At 47.4% G+C, this 23,742-nt stretch overlaps 1 protein-coding gene across 2 annotated transcripts in view; it reads right to left on the bottom strand.

Annotated features, from left to right (window-relative positions):
- Window positions 1-2,394: 2,394 nt before the first annotated feature.
- CLTC (clathrin heavy chain) overlaps window positions 2,395-23,742 on the bottom strand; it is an 853,725-nt gene continuing 832,377 nt past the window's right edge. For both annotated transcript variants that reach the window (XM_085649401.1, XM_085649400.1), the window contains one exon: window positions 2,395-3,446. In XM_085649401.1, coding sequence (XP_085505527.1) covers window positions 3,322-3,446 — 125 coding nt within the window. In that variant the 3' untranslated portion in view covers window positions 2,395-3,321. The remainder of the gene's footprint in view (window positions 3,447-23,742) is intronic.

Below are 23,742 nucleotides of genomic sequence, written 5' to 3'. Positions count from 1 at the left end.
AAAGTTTTTTCCTCGGCGAACATGGCCTTAAAGACGACAAATGCCACCTGTCTCTTGGGCCGTTATATCCATGCTCTCATGGATTCCGCTAAACAACTGGCCCCTAAGTTATCAGAGGAGAACAGGCAGAACTTTAATGAAGTGCTGTCAGACACTCGGGCGGCTGCACGTCAGGTTATCCAGAGTGGCCTGGACACGGCGGACTCTGTCGCCAGAATTATGGGTTCCTCAGTCGCCACAAGGAGGAGTGCGTGGCTGAAATCATCCGAGTTCTCCCCTGATGTACAGGCAATGCTTCTGGACCTGCCTTTTGTTGGTTCTGGGCTGTTTGGTAAAAAGGCAGATGCGGCATTGGAGAGATTCAAGGAAAGCAAAGCCACGGCCAAATCTCTGGGTCTGCAGTTGGCTCGTTCCGTCCTTCAGGACTTTCTGGTATAGAAGGGTGGACACCCTCCTCCGGGAGTGGGACTGCTGTGGCAATCTTTTCACAAGGTGAGGAATCCACTGGCAGATGTATCCATCAGAAGAACAAGTTACTTACCATCGGTAATGCTTTTTCTGGTGGATACAGTATCTGCCGGAGGAATCCTCACTGACCCACCGCCTCCCCGTTGTCCACCCTTGTATACCTACAATACTGATGATGATGTTTCAAAATGTATTTGTTACTGTCAAAGGCAGGGTTTTATTTCTTTTGCCTTCCTGTATTATCTCCACACTGTTGTTTTGTATATTATGTACTGTGTATACTATATATATCTATATATATATATATATATCTATATATATATATATATATATCTATATATATATATCTATATATCTATATATCTATATATCTATCTATATATATCTATATATATATATATATATATATATATATATATATATATATAATGCTGTCAGTCTGTCCGTGTGCCTCGAAGGCACGGAAAAAAGGGCGGAACTGACGTCATCACGCATACGAGGTCCTCTTATGGATCCAGTGACGTCAGTGGAGCCGAGAGCGGAGCAGTGCTTCTGTGACGTCGTCCTCGTCAGCGTGGAGAGCTACAAAAGTTTCCGAATGTTGCTTGCGCAGAGGATATTCACAAGGTGAGGAATCCACAGGCAGATACTGTATCCACCAGAAAAAGCGTTACCGAAGGTAAGTAAATTCATCTTATGATTCTTTGTTGTACTTTTCTAATGACACCCAAATATGATTCTATAAAAAATGTACATTTCCATAATGTAACTAGTTAATTTAATCTCAAAAGTACTTCTATATGGTGTGCGACCTTCGGTTTACTTCTTTAGTGCTTATAGCAGAGGAATATGCTACAGTAACATGCTCCTATAAACTTAAACTAAGTTCGGTTTCTTAAATTAGCAATTATTGCACATTTGAACTAGGACAAAGTTGTGAGTGCAGCTAGATAAACCACGTCACATTCTATGTAAGTGGTTTTTTCATTGTGCTTCACTTACAGTGCAATACAATGTAGGAAGCAAACTCTTTGCTGGTCAATTCTAGAGACTTGTCTAATTATACACAGCTTAAAGTAGAGTTGTAGTGAGACAAACCTATTGGAAAGATTTTAGGATAGAAAAAGTGAAGGGTTAAAGAAAATGAAGATCAGACCATGGAGTATAAGGCTAAAAATTGACAAACCTATGACTGAAGGAGGTTGTAATTTTGTTTTTAAACTCGCTAATGCGTACACGCATGCACAGTAAAGTATAGTGATGCCCACGTAAAAGTGCCTAAAGGTTGAGAAAAGGAATGAGGCCAGCGAGTGCTGCACAATGAATCTAGTCTACTCATGATTCATAATCTCTGAGGTAACGTTTATCTGCGAGCCATATTTGCAAAGTGGTTATTATGAGCCACAATTTGCATTTCTTAAGTGCTAAAAGCATGCAACATTCAGCAACGTCTACGAGACTGGCAAATGGAGGACCCTGCAAAAAATAAAATGCTGATATGAAAAGTGCAACCAGTTGAGGACTGGAATTATTTAAAAATACTAGACAACAATATTAACACAAATGGGAAACTTAACTAGTTAGTGCAATGGCGTATCAATGCACTGAAACAAAATAACCACAATTCGCAAAATGGAACCATATTGTTCTGATGTGACACAAATACAAAATCAGGGTTGCAATGAAGGCGAACGTTTCAAAGCGAGGAGAAAATGAAGACGATGCAGATCCATTGAGAGTATAACTGGATTGCCAAAATTATCGATTCCATTCATATCGTCTTCAAGCAGGAAACTAAAACTCACAATTGGGAAACAGAGGTACAAGTGCACAGGACTAAGATCACCACCATGCAGATTTTCATCACTCCTTACCAGGTTCGGTCACTTCCATGTCAAGAAAAACACATAATTGAAACTGCTGCTATATAGTGTATGTCCACAGTCCGGTATTTTATTTTAAATTGGAGTCAATTTCACGAACAAAACTGAACAGGTTTTTGTTTTCAATTTAAATTCTTTCTTCTGTACACAGTGACCTAACACACCACAATATCCAACATACACAAACCTCGGGAAGAGGGGAGGGTCAGTAAATACAGACTGGATGGTGCTTTCCGTGCTCCCTAACGGAATGGTCCCACAAAAAAGCACAGGATACAGCACAACAGACGGTCATCTGTTACACATGGAGTGAACAAAACACTTAGCATTTTCCGGATGCGAGATGGAAGGCCTGCATAGATTCAACTGAGATTGGAATTCATTCAAATCATGTAGGGCCATCGGTACGGTAGTTGCTATAAGAGCTACACGACCCTAACCGTGCAGATTAGGCAGATTAGTGTTTTTGTATCTGGCCCTCAGCGCTTTTGCCTGTGGAAATAGAAACCTCTTTGTTTTAGCTTTTTTCCTTAATATACAATGCGACGTATATGCATTTAGGTAAGACGGTGATTTAGCTGCTCATATACACTGAATGTAAGAGTTTCAATATAGTTTTCTGAACACTACAGAGTGCAAATCAGATTCTTCACAACAGGCTGTTTAAAAGGTTAAGAAGCAGTCCTGCCAAAAATAAAATACAAATCCCACTGAAACAAATCCGTTCAAACTAATCCCCTGAAAAATAACAGTTTAATTCTATACGCGACCTGGAATGTGAAAATAAAATTTTATGGGATGTGATCCAGATAATTTGTAGTAGAAAAAAAGTAGTCCTTCATGGGAAAAAGGGGACAAGAACACAAAGCAAAACTCTGTTGCTTTTTCCCTGTTGTGAATCGAGCAGCGGGAAGGGACGGTGGAGATTCAGTAACAAAATTCGCCGGGGTCGAGGCGACGGCTTTCCTCTTCACATGCTGTAGCCAAAGCCAGGCTGTGGCTGGCCATAGGGGGGTGCAGTGTATCCATAGCCGAAAGCTGCCTGTGGGGGGACTGCAACACTAGGACCCGCTGTCAACATCAGCTGCGGCTGGCCTATGGAAAAAAAACACATAAATGAGGGTGGAATTAAAGTTGACAAAACAGTCACGCAGCAGATTTACTTTGGAAATATTCCAAACAGTAATCCTGTATATAGGTACACAAAAAGTGATGATTGAATTGCATTAATTAATCACAGCTACTAGTAATTACTCGGGCCGTATCCCAATCTATTGTCATTTTGCGCACCATGCAACCTCGGTTCGGACGCAACCATATGAGAATCAGTCTTGACCCTGCTCCAATGGGAACAGTCCAGCCTGAATAGCCAGGCCCTCCCTGAACCGAGACCCAAGCAACCTAGGACCAGTTTCACCTTGATAAGGGCTCATTAATAAAGTAAAGCTTGGCTCTAGTGACAGTATGCACAGGACTCACGTCTGCGTATACCCGTCCTACTTTGGTCGACACACTAAAGTATACAAAAAAGCGATGGATTACTTTTTGGAACTGCATATAGGTTACATCAGAAGAGTAACAGTAAGGCGTTTGCCAGTGAAGGACAGACAGAATTTGGTTATAATGGTAGATAGACCTTGAATGAAACTATGTACAACTGAGTTTTACAACAGGGCCAGAATCAATAAGGGATCCCACGAGTAAGAAGGAAGGGTTCCTAAGGGTTGAATGGCTAAACAATGAGGAGGATCACATATTTTCAGTACAGGGGCAACAGCATAGCAATCTGAATGGCTGTATGGAAATGGTGCCGGAAGTGGACACTTTGAGTAGTACAACAGTGCGGTTAGCAAGTTGATCAGTGGGCCAGCATCTAATGAGAGATGGTAAGAAATAGATTGTGAAGAGAGTGAAGCTGTGGTGAATTTAATGAACTCAAAGGACCAAATAACTGAGGGGACTGTTAAATATCACACGCTACCCTGAGTGATAACTATGGGGGAATGGATCTGGGGCCCTTCAGCATGAACAGATGGCAACGTTTAGTACATAGAACAGACACCAAGATCACCGCATTTATCTGTCATATGGGACGCCACATTAACTGGTTCAAATAAATTAAGCCAGAACTATAACTCATGCAACGCTGTCCTTGATGATGTGGAGTTAACAGAAAACCATTTTTTGCAGTCAGGCTCAGAGCTTGAGACTGCAGATAGTTGGTCGACAAAGCATAAAATGTCATTTCTCTAGTTTTTTTAAAAACTGTTTATTAACAATTATATGCAATACATGGACAATCAAGAATCAGAAATGGATAGATATAAAACAGACATTGCAGTAATAAAAGTAACATGGTGCTGTGCGGTATTGGCACCAGTAAGGCTGCAATGAAGTTGGTCATCTCCGGGCTACCTGAATTTACAGTTTTAACGGCTCAAACCTGGGAAAGGTACAAGGGGAACAAAGGCATATGAGGACTAGGAGGATGGGGGCAGAGGGCAGGGGGAAGATGAGGGGGGAAGGGATGGGCTCCTCATCCCTCCTCAATTCTCAGGCTTTGCCTCATTATGCTGTATTCCTCTACCTCCTGATCCACACTCATCCCGTAGTATTTTATTCAAGGGGCCCAGATCTTGGGAAACTTTCAGGGGTATACTTTCGCCTGGTACCTGGTATGTCACTTTGTTGGCTACCATGTAAAGATCCATGTGAATCCTCCACTTAGTAAATGTGGGTGGATTTGGGTCCCCCAATGACGAGCTATATTATATCTCTTGGTCACTTTGAGCCCTAGGTTGCATAGAAGGAGTTTGCTGTGCGGCAGGTCTATTTCGGTGGGAATGCCCAATAGGGCGTACTTCGGCTCCAGTTCTATTTGCGCCCCCAACACTATTCAGCTCCCCTAGTATCCGGCTCCAGTACATTTGAATTAGCCTACAATCCCAGAGCATGTGCATGTATATACCTAGTTCTGTTTTGCACCGCAGGCACTGAGGTGTCTCTGCTCTGCCCATGTTGTGTGACGCACCCTATCTAAATAAACTCTATGGAGAATCTTGAATTGTATTAGGCGTAATCGCTGTTTAATCGCCAATTCCCGTGGGTACATCAGAGCCGCCTCCCAGTCGATATCCTCCAGAGGCCTGGAGGTAACTTCAAACTTGGCCTGAGTGACCCCAGATTATCTGGGATATTATACATTAGTGTTTTATAGGTCCATGAGATAGCTTTGAGGGAGAGCTCTTCCTGGAGCAATCTCCCTTCTAAAGGGGCAAACTCTGGGATATCTGCAGCATCTAGCGCCTCCGCTTTCCAAGCATGTTGCAGCCTGTGATACGAGTATCTCTGGGTGTCACACATTTGATATGTGCATTTGAGCATGTCAAAGGGAGCTAGACTATCTCCCTCTATGATGTCACCTATTTTAGCGATCCCAATTAAGTCCCACTTCTTAAGTCCTTGGAGTTTACCTATCTCTAGCAGTCACGCTCCCTCCCAAGACAGGGGCCGGGAGGGGGGGGGGGTGGGGTGGGGGGGGGGGGGGGGGGAGGGGGGTAGTCTCCCTTGTAATCGGCTTATCCCATCTGTTTTTCTGTCCTTCTCCAGGCCTAGATTGCTCTTTGAGTGGCCGGAAAAAGTTGGCAAACTCCCTTGCCTCTGTAAATGTAATGGAGATATGTACGGTTCCTAAACTGCAATCGTTCTAGGGCGTAAGTGGGGTGGTCTTCCGCCGCATGACCCCATTCATTAACCACTATAAGATGGGCAGCCCTGTAGTATGCTCTTATGTCCGGTAAAGAGCGTCCCCCATTATACAGATTTCGTTGAAGTGTTTGTAATGCGAATCTCGGGTGTCTTCCACCCCACGATAACGTGCATTTATAGTGTTAAATATGGCCTCGAGTATTCTGCAATGCGTGTTTTGAAACGAGTAGAGCCATTTCGGGAGTGTAATCACTTTATATAATGCTGCTCTTCCCATTATCATTAGCGGGGGGTCGCCTCCACCTCTCAACATCCCCGTGAAATTCCTCGAGTACCTTCTTAATATTTGGATTAAGATTGGTCATGTCATTGGTGGTCATATATAGACCCAGGTATCTGAATCCCTCTAGAGCAACATGAAAGCATCCCAGGAGCAGTCTCCTGTCTATGGGCTCACCTACAGAGTACAGTCTGGATTTGTGCCAATTATTTTTGTATCCTGCGTGTTGGCCATTTCCTGAAAGGTGCTGGTTAGAAATGGGATTTCTGGTTGGCTAAGGCTTGCGCCAAAGCCAGGCAGAAACCACCACTCTAGTCAGGGCTGGGGAGTTACAAGCCAAAGATAACCCCTGCTCACCCCCTTGGTAGCTTGGCACGAGCAGTCAGGCTTATCCCAGAGGCAATGTGTAAAGCGCGCACCCAGCAACAATACCCAAGGCCCACCACAAAAGAAACTCCACACAAGGTATTATATAAAAATAGCCTTTGTATTATACCAAAACACATTAGATAATATTCACACAATTTACACTGTGCCAACTGGCACTGGGCAGAATTTTACAAGGGACTATTTACACGGGACAGGGCCACATGGGCCACTGTCAGATTTAGCACAAATCACCAAGTGTACATGTAGAACATAACACAAATTAGCACTGTAGAACACAACCAGTATCTACTGGCGCAATAATGACCTCAGCGTCATCACACTAGCATCAGGTATAAAACCTATCCTGTATCCATCACAGGGGCATAAACACATTATGCAATTTCTCATTGGTCTAACGCATTAGACCTAACCACCTAAGTACACCTACCCTAGGGGTGTATGTTGCACAGGGAAGTACAATCTCCCTAACACCAATCTAAACAGGTAAAACAACCTCCTAGGCAGAAATGACCACATTTAGAGGTATAAAACACAGGGTGCGGAAAACATGCTATACACAGTACATTTCCTAACACCCAATCACATTAGCATGAATCGCAACAACACCTCAATCACATTAGGGTCCAGGTCGCACCAGAACCTAAACGTAGCAGCTGCCCACTACTTGCTGATCAGCTGGGGACAAGAACAGGGCCTAAACACTGCAGCTGGCACCAAGTGCTGCGCAGCTGGGGAGGCAAATAGGCATGGGCTCTCAATGGCCCCTGATACAGTGTCCATGGTGTTGGAGCCACCTAGGCTCTAAAAACAACATGCCCCCATAGCATTGGAGCCACGGAGGCTCTAAAGAAACAACCAGGTCCCCATAGCGTGGGAGCCTCTCTGGGCTCGAGAAACAATTCGGCCCGTGGGAGCCAGGCAGGCTCGATAAACAATCGTGCCCAAGCGTTGGAGCCACAGAGGCTCTAAAGAAACAATAATGCCCCCTTTGTTGGAGCCTCAGGGCTCTTGAACAATAATGCCCCCTTCGTTGGAGCCATCTGGCTCTGGAAATACGTAGCCCCTCTGGAGCGCACTGGCTCCGTGAATAACTATGGCCCCGAGCGTTGGAGCCCTCTGGCTCTGGAACAATAATGCCCCCTTGTTGGAGCGGCCCACTGCACACACGGGGCCGCTCTGACTCGGTGACTCGCACCAAACACCCAGCCTGCTCCCTCGGGGTAGCACGAGTGACGTGCAGCCCTGTCCCCTGCCCAGCCCTTACTCACAGGGCTCTGGCGCAGGGGACTCCTCTTCTGCGGGCGGCAGCACTTCTCAGGCGGCGCGGGGCTTCCCTCGCAGATGGGAGCCTCGCGCTGCTCTCGTACTTCACCCGGGGCACGCAACTCTCGCACCGCTTCCGCCCCAGCCGTTGCCTGACTTCCGGGCGGCCGCAGCTGGGCAGCGGCGGCGATTTCCTCGATTCAAATGAGGGGTAGGCTCCCTCGAGCGTGACAATAAATGCAGCAGCGGGGTGGGCACCCGCGTGGGACGCCAGTAAGCGGGGTGGGCACCCATGGTGTTTAGAAAATGAAACGAAGATGCAGGGTGGGCACCTGCGCACTAAAAGCAACAATATAAGCAGGGTGGGCTCCCGCTAGGCATAATAAGAATGCGGGGTGGGCACCCGCTCCCGGCAGCATCACGGGGGAATCCCTTCAGTGGGGATTCCCTCAGGCAATAGGCAGCAGCATGCTGCAGAGCTCCAGTGCTCCTTCAGGGGCCCAATTTCAGCGCTCCCAGGCGCTAGAGGCTGCACCAAGCCCTGGCAGAGTAAAAGGACCAGCAAAAAGGTCCTGAAGGCGTCCAGGGGGCAAAGCCCCACCAGCAGCAAGCCCCCCTCTGTCAGGATCCAAAGGAGAACATTTTGTAAGGGGACACCGCCCCTTTTTATACACATAATACCTTTGTCTCAAGGTGGAGGGGAGGGGCGAACCAGATGCAACTGGTTCTTGAGCACTTTGTTTTGCTCAGCCCCTCTCCCTATTCACAGGACAGGCCAGGGTCATCAGTCGCACCACAGGGGGCGGAGCTAGCATTGTGTGGGGAAAGCCCAGCCCTATTCAGGTCCTAGGTGTACTCCTCCCACCCATCTGGCTGCTGATCTCCCTATTCACCACTGGGTGACTCCTCCTGACTCTGGGGATTCCCTAGCCCGTCACATGACCTCAGCCAGCCAATCGCCAGACAAGGCACTCATTTCACACTGCACACAGAAGTGCCCACTTCTAGAAGTGGCACTTCCACACTAGATACATGCACGCCGCACACATCATTGCGCAGCATTTTATCACGAGTCCGTACATACCAAACTCGCACCTGCACTCCCCACGCATCAGGAACTACCGGGGACACACACTTTCCCCATTCATTCCTATGGGAGGGCAGGTCAGTCTCACCAAACCATACACAGAGCGCACGCGCTTTCCACTGGGACACAGTGTGAAAGCGCCTAGAGGCCTAAAACCACTAGTACAACACAGGAAAAAGGATAGGATACTGCAAAAAGTTCTAGGGGTGAACTTGCCAGAAGGGCCAGGTCCAACAGTGCTCTACACTATCGGGAGTGTCTGGTTCGGGTTCGTGATATATAAAAGAGCATGTCATCGGCATAAAGCGATATATGCACTCGTCTGGAAGAGTGCCCTAACTATCTTTAAAACCAGTAATTTTTGGGTGTTTCCTAATTATAAAGGCCAATGGTTCCAGTACCAGTGCATATAGCAGAGGAGACAGGGGGCAACCTTGTCGGGTGCCTCTCTGGTTCTGGAAGGTCTCGGAGGCTATTCCATTAACTCGAACCCTGGCCATCGTATTGGCGTAGAGTAGTTCCACCTAGGCTATGAAAGCTGAGCCAAATCCAAACTTCGACAAGGTTTGCCTCAGAAATGGCCAATGTACCATGTCAATAGCCTTCTCAGCATCTAAGGAAAGGAACACGTGTGCTGTGGATCTATTCTTTACAGTGTCTATCCAATTGGCTAGTCGGCGGAGATGAAGTCCTGTAGCACGTCATGTAAAAGCCGGATTGGTCCCAGTGAATGAGGGGTATTATTACTGTCAGGAGGCAAGTCGCTAACACAGTGGCCAGTATTTTTGTTTCCACATTCAGTAAAGATATAGTTCGGTAAGACCCACATTTCGTTGGGGGTTTTCCCGGTTTATGGATTACCACCACTGTAGCCTTCTCAATGTCTGGCAGGAGTGTATTTTCTTCTAAGTTTGACTGGAACATATTCAAGAGGTGTGGGGCCAATGGATTGACGTTGTGTTCAAAAAAATTCTGCCTGGAACCTTCCCCGACTTTTGTCTGACAATTGCGTCACTTACTTCTTCTAGGGTGAAATCTTCCTCTAAGAATTCTCTATCCCCCCCCATGAGAGGATGGGGAATTCTACTGTAAGTGAGAGTCTATGTGGGAAGTGTCTGGCTCTGTAGAACAGCAGGGAAAAGGCGTTTGCTATACTTGGGGATGTAGTGTACATCATGTCCTGCTCTTGTATGGAGGCAACCCACCTCGCCTCCCTCTCTCTTCTACCCAACCAGGCCAATGGTTTTCCCTCTCTGTCGCCGGTCTCATAACCGGTGTTCTGTGGCCAGGAGTTGGGCTTTCACTTCCCGAGTGATTAGGCTTTTGTATTCTCTCCGGGTTACCTCTATCTGTCGTAGCGTTTGGTGATCTATATTTGTAACTATAGGTTTCTCTAAATCTAGGAGTCTATGCTTCAGGGTCTCAATTAACTGGGTCTGTTTTTTTTTAATGGGCTACGATATTTTGTGCCTGGTCTCTTATCACCGTTTTATAAGCCTACCATAGAGTTACTGGCGAGGACACTGTGCCCTCATTTTCTCAGAAATACAGTTCCGAATCTGTTAGGATCTCATGGGCGACTTTTATATCTTGTAGGGCCCAAGCTTGCAACAGCCACTCTCCCCGACTCCTTGCTTTTCTCCCCACACTGTCAACTAGAGAGGCGAGAGGTCAGATATGCCCTTTGCCAGATATTCCACTTTCTCTATTGCCTCCACTTCTCCGGGCGTATTTTTCTAGTTTTTGATGTAATACATACTCATGGTTCTGTCCATATAGGTCAAGATGTCATCATTTTAATAGTATTGATAGATGCATTGAAAGTTCTTCAACTAGTACAATTCACAAATATCCATTCTCTCGAAATCTGGACACTTGGTCTTAACAAACCTAGATTTGAAATCAATCCAGTGACCCCATGACCTGTTCGATAAATAATAGACTGAGCCCAAACTGCAGAGTGCCATGGCGGACATGGCCACCTCAAAATCCAAGACAGCCAAGGCATCCACCATAAAAGATGCTCAAGCGGCAGAGAACATGGAGGGTTGAAAGACGCAAGACTCCTGGAATACCCTTCAGAGTGTCACTACTCTACCACACAATTGTGGCATGCAAGCGCCAGCAACTAAAACGGACATCTTAGTGTTGCTCAAGAATTCTGCAGGGACATGACTGCCTGGCATCACAAAATCAAACGATCTCAGGACTGAATCTCTCCATACAAAATGCAGAAACCTGTACTGACCCAAGTAGAGAACAGCTCCCAACCAGGAAGACCTTGTCCTGCTAATGGCTACCCTGGAAGTACACCACCAGGAGCTTGCAGATGGAAGACCTTGAAAAGAGTTCATGGTGAAATAACATACGGATATAGGGCGTTCCAAAGGAAATTACTTTTATTGATCGCTGACTGGCAAGACTACACCAACTGATTGAGCGTTAGAGTGACGAGTCATGCACAATCGTTCGAAACAGGGGTCGCAGAATGCAGCTCCTAGCTCTTCGCTCCCTGAAATTCAGCTCCTGGCTACCAGCCGCAGACATAGCCGTGCGCAACCGTCGTTTATAGTCCGTGCTGGTGCAGTATATTGATGACAGCCGAAGGAGTGCCCCAATAAGGCTGGACTGTGTAAGCCAAGAGCTGGGCAGCGTGATTGGCGAGGTCTAGGACGTGCCTGGGAGTTTGGTGTTTTTCTGACTTACTGGGGTGGGGGCCACCATCAGTTGCTGTGGCCCTCCCTTTAGGCTTCTCTGCTGCCCACCAGCAACCCCCCCCCCCAGCATGCAAGTGCAATTGAGAGAGGTTCTTCTTCAAGCTTCTCTTAAGGTCTCGATGGCTGACAGCTTGGGCCTCAAGTCTGTTGTGGACACCAAAGACTACTTCAATTGGTCTATCCTCCCACACCCAGGGGCTGGGTCGTGCCACTGCCTCGCGTCCGAATCCAGATTTCTACACCTCTGCACTCTGCAAAAAGCACTGGGCAAGACCTAATAGGTGTTAGCTGTGCATAAGTCTTCACTGCGGTTGAGCCCACGCCCTGCTGAAATGGGCTGGCTAGGTTTTGGTGTGGCTTGTGGCTCGGTTGAGCTCCCCATCCCCATAAACAGCTTAACAACCGGTGTTCATACTGCACCATGACAAGATCTTGGAACTTAAAAGTTATTCTGCAATTGAAAAGTCTGCTCCCGCCCACTATTTTGTTCCTCACATCCCTCATAGAGATTCAAACTGCGCAGTGGGTCTCAGGTGGAGCCCTGGGGGAGACAGTCAATCAATCAGGGTCTCAAGGCGCAGACAGTGATACGTTAGTGGTGCGACCAGCTTTTAAAAACAGTGAGTCTTTTATAAAACATAGAGTACAAGAGGATTGGGGTCAACCTAACAATTTGAGAACGTATTGCCAGACACAGAAAACTTGGAACAACGTCTAAATGCAGCAATTTGCAACCATCCTGCTCCTGCAGAAATAAGGTGATGTGTTCACGTCTCTGGTAAATTGCTTGGCTCAAATTAGATCCTTCGGGCAAGTGAGTTTCTTTCAGAAACCAAGAAAGCTAGTAAAACTTACACCAAAGACGTATCTTGGCACCTGGCTCAAAATCCACTTCAAGATCTTAGAGTGTACGAGCCAGGGCCTGGTCTGCCAGTAATGGAGAGGCTATGATGGATATAGAGCAAATCCTCTCTCCTTTCTGTAAAAAGTATTTCCCCTGCAAAAAAGAGTTCCCTATCTACACCTCCAGGAGCCTAATCCCCGAAGCGTCATTCAAGATTCTTTTTTTGATACTCTGCAGTTGTCTAAAGATGATGTAAACGATTTAAACATCTGCCCCCCTGCCAATAGGGTCCCACTGAGTGCTCACTCACTTGACCCCTCTAACACGACAGCGAGACAGAATGCTGCGAATACAGCAGTCATGGAGCCCGATATCTGGTTTAATTTGTTCCAGACAGATGCTATATCAAAATGTTTTATTCCAATCCGAGAAATTTGACATACAAATTGCTTTACTAGAATCTCTAGCACAATATACTGCTGCTATTGACACCATATTCGAGAATATTCACGCAACGATAAAAGAATTAAGCTTATCTATTAAAGCATCAGCAGCTAGCATACAAAACTATCACTAGAAACAGATTTGAACCTGCAATCCCATTGTCGAAAAACTGCATGAATTTCCTACTATTGTATCCCCCATAGTTGAGGAAATAAAAATCATCAAGGCGCACTTTCCCTATAACACTGATAATACTTCTGGACCCACTACATCTACAGAGCCTACAGAACTTTTGCATCAAATACCTCCTCAAACGATTTCCTCTGTTCCACAACTCTCAACACAGCAATGGACCGTAGCTGAAGTGCACAAAAACCAGGGCCTCCCTGACAACGGATGTGAAATATCAAAGTCCATTGAGCCAATACCGGATATAAATACTCTATGGTGTCTTGTAGTGAATTCTCTTAATAGCACAAAATTAAATTCCTCCACGGAACCCGCCGCCTCTTCAAGAAGCAAATGGAAAAAAATAAGAATACAAAATAAAAAAGAGAATAATGAAAAAGTGATTACGCTGAAAGAAACCACTGCTACGTTTTCCCAATATTCAAACAAACATGAAGTTTTCCCTCTGATCTAGCAGAGGGAGAGCAAGTTCACACTGAGTGCCCGCCCCATGCCTCAACAAGGTCGATTTCAAAATGGTTCATCCCCGGTCTTGGATCCAAGCGGAGTCCATCCACAGTCTACTACAACTTTGCAAATCTAAGTGTCCAAAAACACAACCAGCTTATCCTTAGTACAACAAAGTCGAAGTAGTATTCAAATTCTATGGCTAAGGCACAATGTGCTACAGGAGAGCACACAGTGCTAGCACCAAACCTCTAGGAACTATTGCAAAAAAGGAGCACTCCACAAATGACTTGTCGCTCTAGCTTTTCCCAGGCTCTTGCTGCGAGGGAAAAGCTATTGAAACAATCAATCCCTTTAAAAATAAGCTTTCAGCAGATGCTGGCTCCTTCCAAATGCTCGTAGCCAAAGAGGAGACTCGGTAGTAAAGAATCTAAAACTTTATCCCGACCCCATTATAAATCACCCAATAGCAACATCATCCTGAAAAGATGTTCCTGAGAACATTATGAGACACCTTTCTTCCACATGCATAGATTTTGAAAAATTGATTACATCAAAGCACAGTGTCTTCGCAGACTGGGGAATAATGGTATCAGATGGGACAGAGGAGAAATATCCAACAGTTATTATCTAATGACTATAAACCACACCTATAAGCAAAGGGCATCAAACAAGCCTGGGTGGGCCAGACGAAACCCTTTTGAGGTACTCGGCAGGCGGCGCCAGTCAGATTTCTCCAACAGATTCAGTAATATCAGTACACAGATTACAGGGACATACCTGCCAACTTTCATATCCCGCACACCTCAAAACAGCAGACTGGAACTGGCTTGCTCACATCCTTAATCAAAAACAAATTTGACTGACCTGACTAGAAGCTCTCCACCGCAACCAACCAAAAAGTCTCAACTTCACATTGTGAAACTAAGCCTCAACCCCGCAATTCCCAACCAGATATCACTTTCCTCAAAAGTCCATGATGAGTATCCGTCTAACTAAGTTCAACGTCTAATTTCACGGAATATTGCAGGCACCATAAAAAATTGCACTCAGATCCTGAACTTGAAAACTACTTGAGGAACTTTGATATCCTATGTCGGCAAGAGATGTGGAATGAGGTGGAATTGGAGGCTATGTCGACATTTTTACCCCAGCGCAAAAAGCCTTGAAAAATGAACACTCAAAAGGGAGGTTATCAGCCTGTGTCGCTTGATAAACAAGTTACTTACCTTTGGTAACTCATTATCTGGTAGAGACTATCTAGCTGCAGATTCCTTACCTTTGAATTTCCCAGGTGTCAGGCTGGAACGGAAAATTTTGCTGAGCAATACCCATTGCGCGCAACGTCGGGAGGCTCCATTCGGCTCCACATGATGTCGATGGCGTGGGTTAGGATGTCACGGTGCCTACATAGGTGCCACTCAGGCGCGCGGACTTCAGTACTTTGTTTTTCCACGCCAGAAGCGTAGAGCCACGAAGTGATGGACATAAACGTGTGCAAAACTAGGGCCCTGAAAGGGGAAAAACCCTAGTCCTACAACATCAGTCCACAAAGCGGAGAGGCATGGTTGGGGCTGTAAGAAATCTGCAGCTAGATAGAGTCTCAACCAGATAATGCGTTACCGAAGGTAAGTAACTTGTTCATCTGATAGAGACTTCTAGCTGCAGATTCCTTACCTTTGTATCAGATACCCAATCCCCGCCATGGGTTGCGGACTCATGGTCTAGACTAAAAAGTCTTGCAGGACTGAGAGGGCAAAGTGCCAGTCCCTGCGCACTTGACCATCAAGGCAATAGTTTTGCGAATATGTGCAATGATGCCCACGTCGCTGCCTGACAGATGTCTTGGACTGGGACACCCCGAGCCAAAGCTGTAGTCGCAGCTTTTCCCCTGGTGGAATGGGCCCTTAACCCTCAGGGGTCTGCTTCTTCGCCAAGGCATAACAGATTTTAATGCAGAGAACAACCCAGGGAGAGATGGTTCTTTTCTGCACTGCCTTTCCCTTCTTTGCTCCCACATACCCCACAAAGAGTTAGTCATCCACCCGGAACTCTTGTGCGGCCAAGGTAGAACTAGGCTCTTTTTGGGTCCAGTCGGTGGAGATGCTCCTCTTCCTTAGAGGGTTGTGGGTGAGCAAAGAAGGTGGACAAAGTGATGGACTGACCCAGATGGAATGGGGTCACAACCTTAAGTAAAAAAGATGCCCTGGTGCAAAAATAAGGAGGCGAGCTGGATAACGCCTGTAACTCACTCACCCTCCTGGCCGATGAAATCTCCACTAAGAAGGCTGTTTTGATGGTTAACAGCCAGAGGGTACACTTGTACAAAGGCTCAAAACGAGCACACATCAAATAAGTGAGGACCAAATTAAGGTCCCATTGTGGCATAATAAAGAGCATGGGTGGAAACAAGTGAACCAGCCCTTTTGGAAATCTATTTACAATAGGATGTGTAAAAAGAGAAGGTTGGTCTGGCAGCCCATAAAAAACAGAAAACTGAGCAGAAAGGTAACCCTTGAGAGTTCCCAAAGCAGAGCCCTGCTGGGACAGTAGAAAGAGGAGCAGAAAGAGGGTCAATAGACCTTTCTGTACAGTATAATACAAATTTCTGCCAACAGCAGGCGTATACAGACTTAGTGGAGGGCTGAGAACCCACCTCGGCTGCTGCGATGGAAGATCCTCCCGAAGGGGCAGCCTGATCGGAGGATCAACACTCATGCTCGGAAGCTCTGGATACCAGACTCTCCTTGCCCAGTCCAGCGCCACAAGGATGACTTGCGATAGCCCCCTTGGAAGCTCCAGCGCGCAGTACTGCTGACATTGCGCGTTTTCTTTGGAGGCGAACAAATCTAACCAAGGTTCTCCCCACTGCTGAAAGAGACCTTCCGCCACCTCTGACTGGAAACGCCATTCGTAATCTACTAGGCATCAATGGCTGAGATCTTCTGCCCTGGCGTTCAGAGAACTTGCCAGGTGTTCAACCACCAGGGTTATGCCCTGATGTTCCAGCCATATCCAGAGACGCAGGGCCTCTCGACAAAGGATCCATGACCCCACCCTGCCTTGCTTGTTGAGGGAGAGCAGGAGGATAAGCCCGAAACTGCACTGAGTGCAGAACAGCTCAGACGAAAGGGACGTTTATAGAGAACCCCAGCGAATGCAGGAGGTCCGCTGTTGTCTGGAGGTGGGAGCCTGGGGCGAGGACGCCTTCAACAGCCAGTCGTTGAGGTAAGACTGAAACCCCTAACCTGCGCAGATGATCTGCAACCACCGCCATCACCTTGGTGAACACCCGAGGGGCACTGGCAAGGCCAAAGGGGAGCACGGTAAACTGAAAGAGCTCATGGCTTACCTTGAACCACAGGAAACGTCTGTGGCTCGGCAGGATGGAAATGTGAAAATACGCATCCTGCAGGTGCAACGCCACCATACAGTCTCCTTGGTCTAGCAAACAAGACCTGAGCCAATGTGAGCATTTTAAAATGTCTCCTTTTTGAGGAAAAGATTGACGGTTCGAAGATCCAAAATGGGCCGCAGCTCCTTCTTCTTCGGAATCAGAAAGTAGTGGGAATAACAGCCACTACCTACTTCTGAAACTGTAACCCTTTCTATAGCCCCTTTGACCAAAAGAGCTGTAACTTCCTCTTGGAGCAGCTTTAAGTGATCCTCCGCCAGCCGTTCCTGACTCTGCAGAATAGTAGGAGGAAAAGAAAGAAAAGTAAGAGGATAGCCCTCCTGGACAATCTGCAAAACCCACTTGTCTGATGTTATAGATCCTAGGATCGTGGACCGCACCCAGCGCCAGAACCCCTGGACACAGCACCTCTCGCAACGCCAGCCTGGACTACGACGCAAGCACCCTCCACGCACTCAACACCAGACGAGACCACCCCTGCTAACGGGCCACCCCGAAATGCACCCAGGGGCCTTTCACCTGCCGGAACTGCAGATTCACCAGCATCCAACCCTCCACACCACCAGCCAGAGAACCCAACCACCTCCGCTCCATCCTCCTCAACACCCGCTCCGCTCGCAAGCAAGCCATCAAACTCTGGGACCTGCTTGACTCCACCACCCCCGACGTCGCCTTCCTGACGGAGACCAGGCTGAACGCCACCTCAGCACCAGACATCGCCATAGCCATCCCACAGGGCTACAAGATCTCCCGCAGAGACCGCACCAACGGAGTGGGAGGAGGAATCGCCATCATCCACAAAGACCATCAAAATCTCAACGAACACCGATGACACCCTCACCACCGCCGAGCACATGCACTTCCAGATCCACACCGACCCCAACACCACCCTCAGAGGAACTCTAATCTACAGACCTCCTGGACCCCACCCACAGTTCAGTGACACCATCGCCGACCTCATCAGCACCCACGCCCTCGCTTCCATGGACTACATCCTCCTCGGGGACCTGAAGAACAAGTTACTTACCCTCGGTACCGAGGTATCTGTAAGAAACATTAGTTAGTTAGATTCCTCACCTTAGAATATCCCCAGGCGTCAGGCTGGATCCGGAAAGATTTTTGTAGCAATACCCCTTGCGCGTCGCTAGGCGTCGTCTGCGGCTCCGCGTCCGTCGTTGGTGTCGTGCGCCGGAGTACTTAGATGCCGCCCTCGCGCGCTGACGTCAGTTCTTGTACATAGCTTTCCGCGCCAGGGACGCGGAGCCATGCAAGAGACCGACACTGGTGCCAAAAAATCTAGGGCCCTGAAAGGGAGAACCTTAACCCTAGATGTCGGTTCGCAGAACGGGGAGGCTGGGTGGGTCGGTGAGGAATCTAACTAACTAATGTTTCTTACAGATACATCGTTACCGAAGGTAAGTAACTTGTTCATCTGAAAGAAACACGTTAGTTAGATTCCTCACCTTAGCCCAGCAATACCAACCCCGGTGGTGGGTCTGCGAACCAAGATCACACCAGAAAGTCCTGGAGAACAGAACGGCCAAAGTGGCCATCCCTCCGGACTTGGCTGTCCAGGCAGTAATGTCTCGCAAACGTGTGCAGCGAAGCCCACGTCGCCGCCTGACAGATGTCTTGCAAGGGGACTCCCCGTCCCAGTGCAGTCGTGGCCGCCGTGGCCCGAGTAGAATGGGCCCGTAGCCCAACAGGAGGAACCTTTTTCGCCAAAGAATAGCAGGTCTTAATACACAACACGACCCACCGAGAGATGGTCCGCTTGTGTACAGCTTTACCCTTCTTAGCCCCAACGTACCCAACAAAAAGTTGGTCGTCCACCCGGAACTGTCTGGTGCGGTCCAAATAAAAGGATAGCGCACGTTTTGGGTCCAGACGGTGGAGCCTCTCTTCCTCTTTTGAAGGGTACGGAGGCGGAAAGAAGGTGGGCAGCGTGACAGATTGCCCGATGTGAAAGGGAGAAAGGAAATGGTCCCAGAACAAAGGAGCTTGTAAAAGCCTAAACAGAATCAACAGTAATGAAAAATACAACAATGAAATAGCATCCAAGTGTATCCGCAGGAACTGTACTAAGCGAGTGGACTACATGACAGAGTCGGAGGACCTGAATGCCAGACTAATTGCCAGGGGCTATCCGAAGCGTTTGGTTAAGAGGGCCCAGAAGAGGGCCTGGTACAACCCACGTGATGATTTGCTCATAGCTAAAGATCCTGCTACATCACCAACGAGCAACAAGATGATATGTGTGACAACGTTCTCAACTAGAAGCAATGCCGTGAAAAAGATAATTAACAAACATTGGGGCATTGTATCAACTGAGATCAATCAACTGAATTTACCGATGCATTCCTTCAGAAAAGCCATGAGCATCAAGGACCATGTGGTACATTCTTTCCTTGAGGACCCGGTTGCACCAACTATCCACTCAATTTGGAAACTACCACCCGTTGTAGGTCATTTCAAGTGCGGATCGTGCAAGGCATGCCCAACTACCATTCAATCTAAAAAGTTTGTCTACAAACATCAAACCATCACTTTTCATTCACACACCAATTGTAACTCGACCAACGTCATTTATGGGATCCTCTGCCCATGTGGCCAATTATATATTGGCCAAACTCAACAAAAAATCAAGGCGAGAATCCTACAGCACCAAAGTAGAATAAGATGTAATGTGATCGGAGCACCTCTAGTTGAACATTTCAATCAACTAGGACATAGCCCCGAGCAAATGCAATGGATTGTGGTGGAGAAGACTGAACTGGGCCCTAGGGGTGGCAACATATCTTCTATTCTCACCATTAGGGAGTCCAAATGGATGATTCGCTTTGACACTGTCAACATGGGTCTGAACGAACAGGATCCGAGTAATGCCCAATTAGCCATTCTAGGGAACTGAAATTAGTTGGCCACTGTATCTCGATCCATCCAGCTGTTAGGTCGCTTCTGTTGTGAATGGAACCTTTAATCTATTTAGCTGTTTAATTACTTTGAAACATGTTATTCATCTATGCTACATCTATGTTCCAAATGCTATGTCTATCCATTAACACTCTGTTTACTGTCAATGGTATAACGGGTTCATGATCAATCACATAGGCCGTCGTGTGTGTTTACAATCAATGCAAAGGTTTTCTTTTTGCTCGAATATGTTTCTTTCATCTTTGTCTGTAATTACGTATGTGCCTGATCAATTGTGATGTACCCCCTGCAGGTTTGCTCACCCCCTGTCCCCTCATGCCCATGGACTGATCTGCTTTATTCATGCTAGAAGCCTCAATCGAGATCCCCTTTCTTAATACACCTTTAATTAATGTGTAACCATCCATCTAGCCTCTTAATTTAATTCACTGGAGTGCTCGGAACTAATGTACATTTTTTCGCATTAGTCGTCAACGAGCGTTTTGCCTCCTTCCCCATAGAACTACTAACGGTGTCTTTCTTCTACTACACCGACGCTGCTAGCATCGAGCTGCTGCGCCCGGTTGAACGTCACGCGGCGCACGGCGTGTCCTTATCAGTGAATTCTCCCAACGGGTCCAGTGCTTTGTTTGAAACCGCGAGCACGACAGGCCATGACAGCCGCTTAAGGTATGGGAACGTTTGTTCTGTCAAACTCTCTTGCTACGAGCAACTTAGCAATGCGTGGCATCTTTTTCTAAACTCAGTTGCCTAGCTTTCTAACTCCCTCACGCAAATGCATACCGGCTCTGTCAAAGTGCACTTTATTGTGATACTGGAAACGATGCGACTTCACCATACTTGTTTTCTCCAGATAGACAGTTTTTAACGCCCTGTCATCACTTTCATTAATGTACAGCAATACCGATATAGTCTATGTCCCACCACTTACCAAGGTGCGGACTTTCCCCCTATTTAATCGCTGTTATTGTTGACAGATTAGGGTACTAGGTCCTTAGCTGAATATCCTCTAGGTTGGGTTTTCCATCTGTTTTTAAATCAGTACTCTTTCCCATTTTATTCATAGAGGTCATCATCCTTCGTGATTTATTTCACTTGTCACACCGATGTCTTTCACGGCGTGTGTTGTTGGATTTAATAACTTCTCCTCGTTGATTTGATCATCACCAGTAAGTGAGATTTTTTCCTTTTTTGAATAATTTCCAATCCTTTTGACCCGTTTATGGATGGTTACAACGACACCTTTAATTCATTACAGGTGAACTCCACCCTCTACAGTCCTCGGAGCCCACCAGGCCCTGCACCCTCGGACGCGCACGTTCCAAGTGATTAGATACCCTGTTTCTAATATGGTAACTATGGCGATGTTTTCGCTCACCCAGTCTCCCTAAGTCAATTTAGTTGGGACTCGACACAGTTTTTAACACTTACCCAATGTCTCTTTAGGTGCCTTCCCCTTCTGCTCCACCCATCTGTTTGTCCTGAGGAAGACCCCGCCAGTAAGGACCTCAGTCGCCTACCTATGCTTTGGGGTCGAAACGTCGACATAAGACTGTGCCAATACCGACAATAGTGCAATATGCACTGGTTTCCTCTGATCGTATATGGTTTTTGTCAAATCATCTATTTTCTTCTGTGAATGGATTTCATACTAATTAATTGGCACAATATTGCGTGCCAAACAATTGATTTGTACGAGTAGTAAAAGTTTTTCCATGTCACTTATCCTATTACCTTACCCAATCCATCACTCCCTTCCCTTACCCCGTGGCACCCCACACTGATTGAATATTGTGAATTTTTTTCTACATCAATATGTTCCCATCTAGGTGTGATTAAATAACACTTGGATGCTATTTCATTGTTGTATTTTTCATTACTGTTGATTCTGTTTAGGCTTTTACAAGCTCCTTTGTTCTGGGACCATTTCCTTTCTACTGTTCTGATACCCAGGTCCCAGCGACTTTTTGGGTTTACCCTTAGTTTAAACGCGATGTGAAAGGGAGTCACGACTTTAGGCAGGAAAGAAGGACGGGTCCGGAGGACAACTTTGTCCGGATGAACCGAAAGGAAGGGAGGCTTGGATGACAAAGCCTCGAGCTCACCCACCCGCCTAGCGTAGGTGATTGCTACCAAGAAAGCAGTTTTCAAAGTCAAAAGATGGATGGGACAGTTATGAAGGGGCTCAAAGGGAGCGCACATCAGAAAAGTGAGAACAAGGTTCAAGTCCCACTGAGGGATTATGAAAGGAACAGGAGGGTACATATGAGTAATGCCCTTGAGAAAGCGTGAAACAACAGGGGACTTGAAAAGAGAAGGCTGATCAGGAAGCCGAAGGAAGGCAGAGATAGCAGCAAGATAACCTTTCAAGGTGCCCCGAGCAGAGCCCTGCTGGGCCAAAGAAAGAAGAAAGAGGAGAACCTCAGAAAGAGGGGCAGAAAGGAGATCCACAGCCTTTGCTGTGCACCATGCCACAAATTTGTTCCACCGGCAGGCGTATACCGTCTTTGTGGAGGGGCGCCTGGCTGCCAGAATGACATCACAGACTTCAGGAGGCAAGTCAAATGGCATCAACTGCCGCCGCTCAATCTCCACGCATGTAGGTGGAGGCTGGACAGGATCTGCTGCTGCGACAGAAGATCCTCCTGAAGAGGCAGTCTTATCGGGGGATCGATGGACATACTGAGTAGCTTGGTATACCAGTACCTTCGTGCCCAATCCGGAGCAACCAAGATGGCTTGGGCCCGGTCGCGCCTGATCTTCTTCAGCACTCAGGGCAGAAGTGGTATAGGCGGAAAGGCGTACAACAGACCACAACTCCACTCGCAACGAAAAGCGTCTCCGAGCGAGTGCCGCCTTGGAAACTCCAACGTGCAGAACTGCTGACATTGCGCGTTCTCTTCGGTGGCGAATAGATCTAACCAAGGCTCTCCCCACTGCAGAAAGAGACCTTGCGCCACGTCCGAGTTCAGACGCCATTCGTGATCCATCATGCACCGGCGGCTGAGTTCGTCCACTCTGGCGTTCAGAGAGCCCGCCAGATGTTGAACCACTAGGGTGATGCCCTGGTGTTCCAGCCATGTCCAGAGGCGCAGGGCCTCCTGACAAAGGGTCCACGACCCCACGCCGCCCTGTTTGTTGCAATACCACGTGGCGGTGGTGTCGTGCAGGAACACCTGCACGACAGTTCCCCGGACAGAGGGAAGGATGGCTTTCAGTGCAAGTCGGATCGCCCTCAGCTCCAAAAGATTGATATGGAGCCGAGTCTCTGCCGGAGACCAGAGTCCTCTGATCTCCGCCTCTCCCATATGGCCCCCCCATCCCAGGAAGGACGCATCCGTCACTACCACGTGCTCCGGTTCGGAAAGGGAGAGGGATCTGCCGCTGACCCAATCGCGATTCGTGAACCACCACTGCAGCTGTTTCGCAGTGCCCTCCGAGATCAAGACGTGGTCGGACAGGTTGCCTCGATGCTGGGCCCACTGAAACTTCAGGTCCCACTGCAGAGCCCGCATCCGCCATCTGGCGTGCGGTACTAACAGGATGCAGGAGGCCATCAGCCCCAGAAGCCGCAGCACCAACCTGACCGAAATCCAGGACAGAGGCCGGAAGATGGGAATCAGGGCTCGAATGTCCAGGAACCGCTGTTCCGGCGGATAGACCCGGAACTGCG

This window comes from Triturus cristatus, chromosome 3_2, assembly GCF_964204655.1.
Source record: "Triturus cristatus chromosome 3_2, aTriCri1.1, whole genome shotgun sequence".
NCBI lineage: Eukaryota > Metazoa > Chordata > Amphibia > Caudata > Salamandridae > Triturus > Triturus cristatus.
This window is presented reverse-complemented; position numbering and strand designations above follow the sequence as displayed.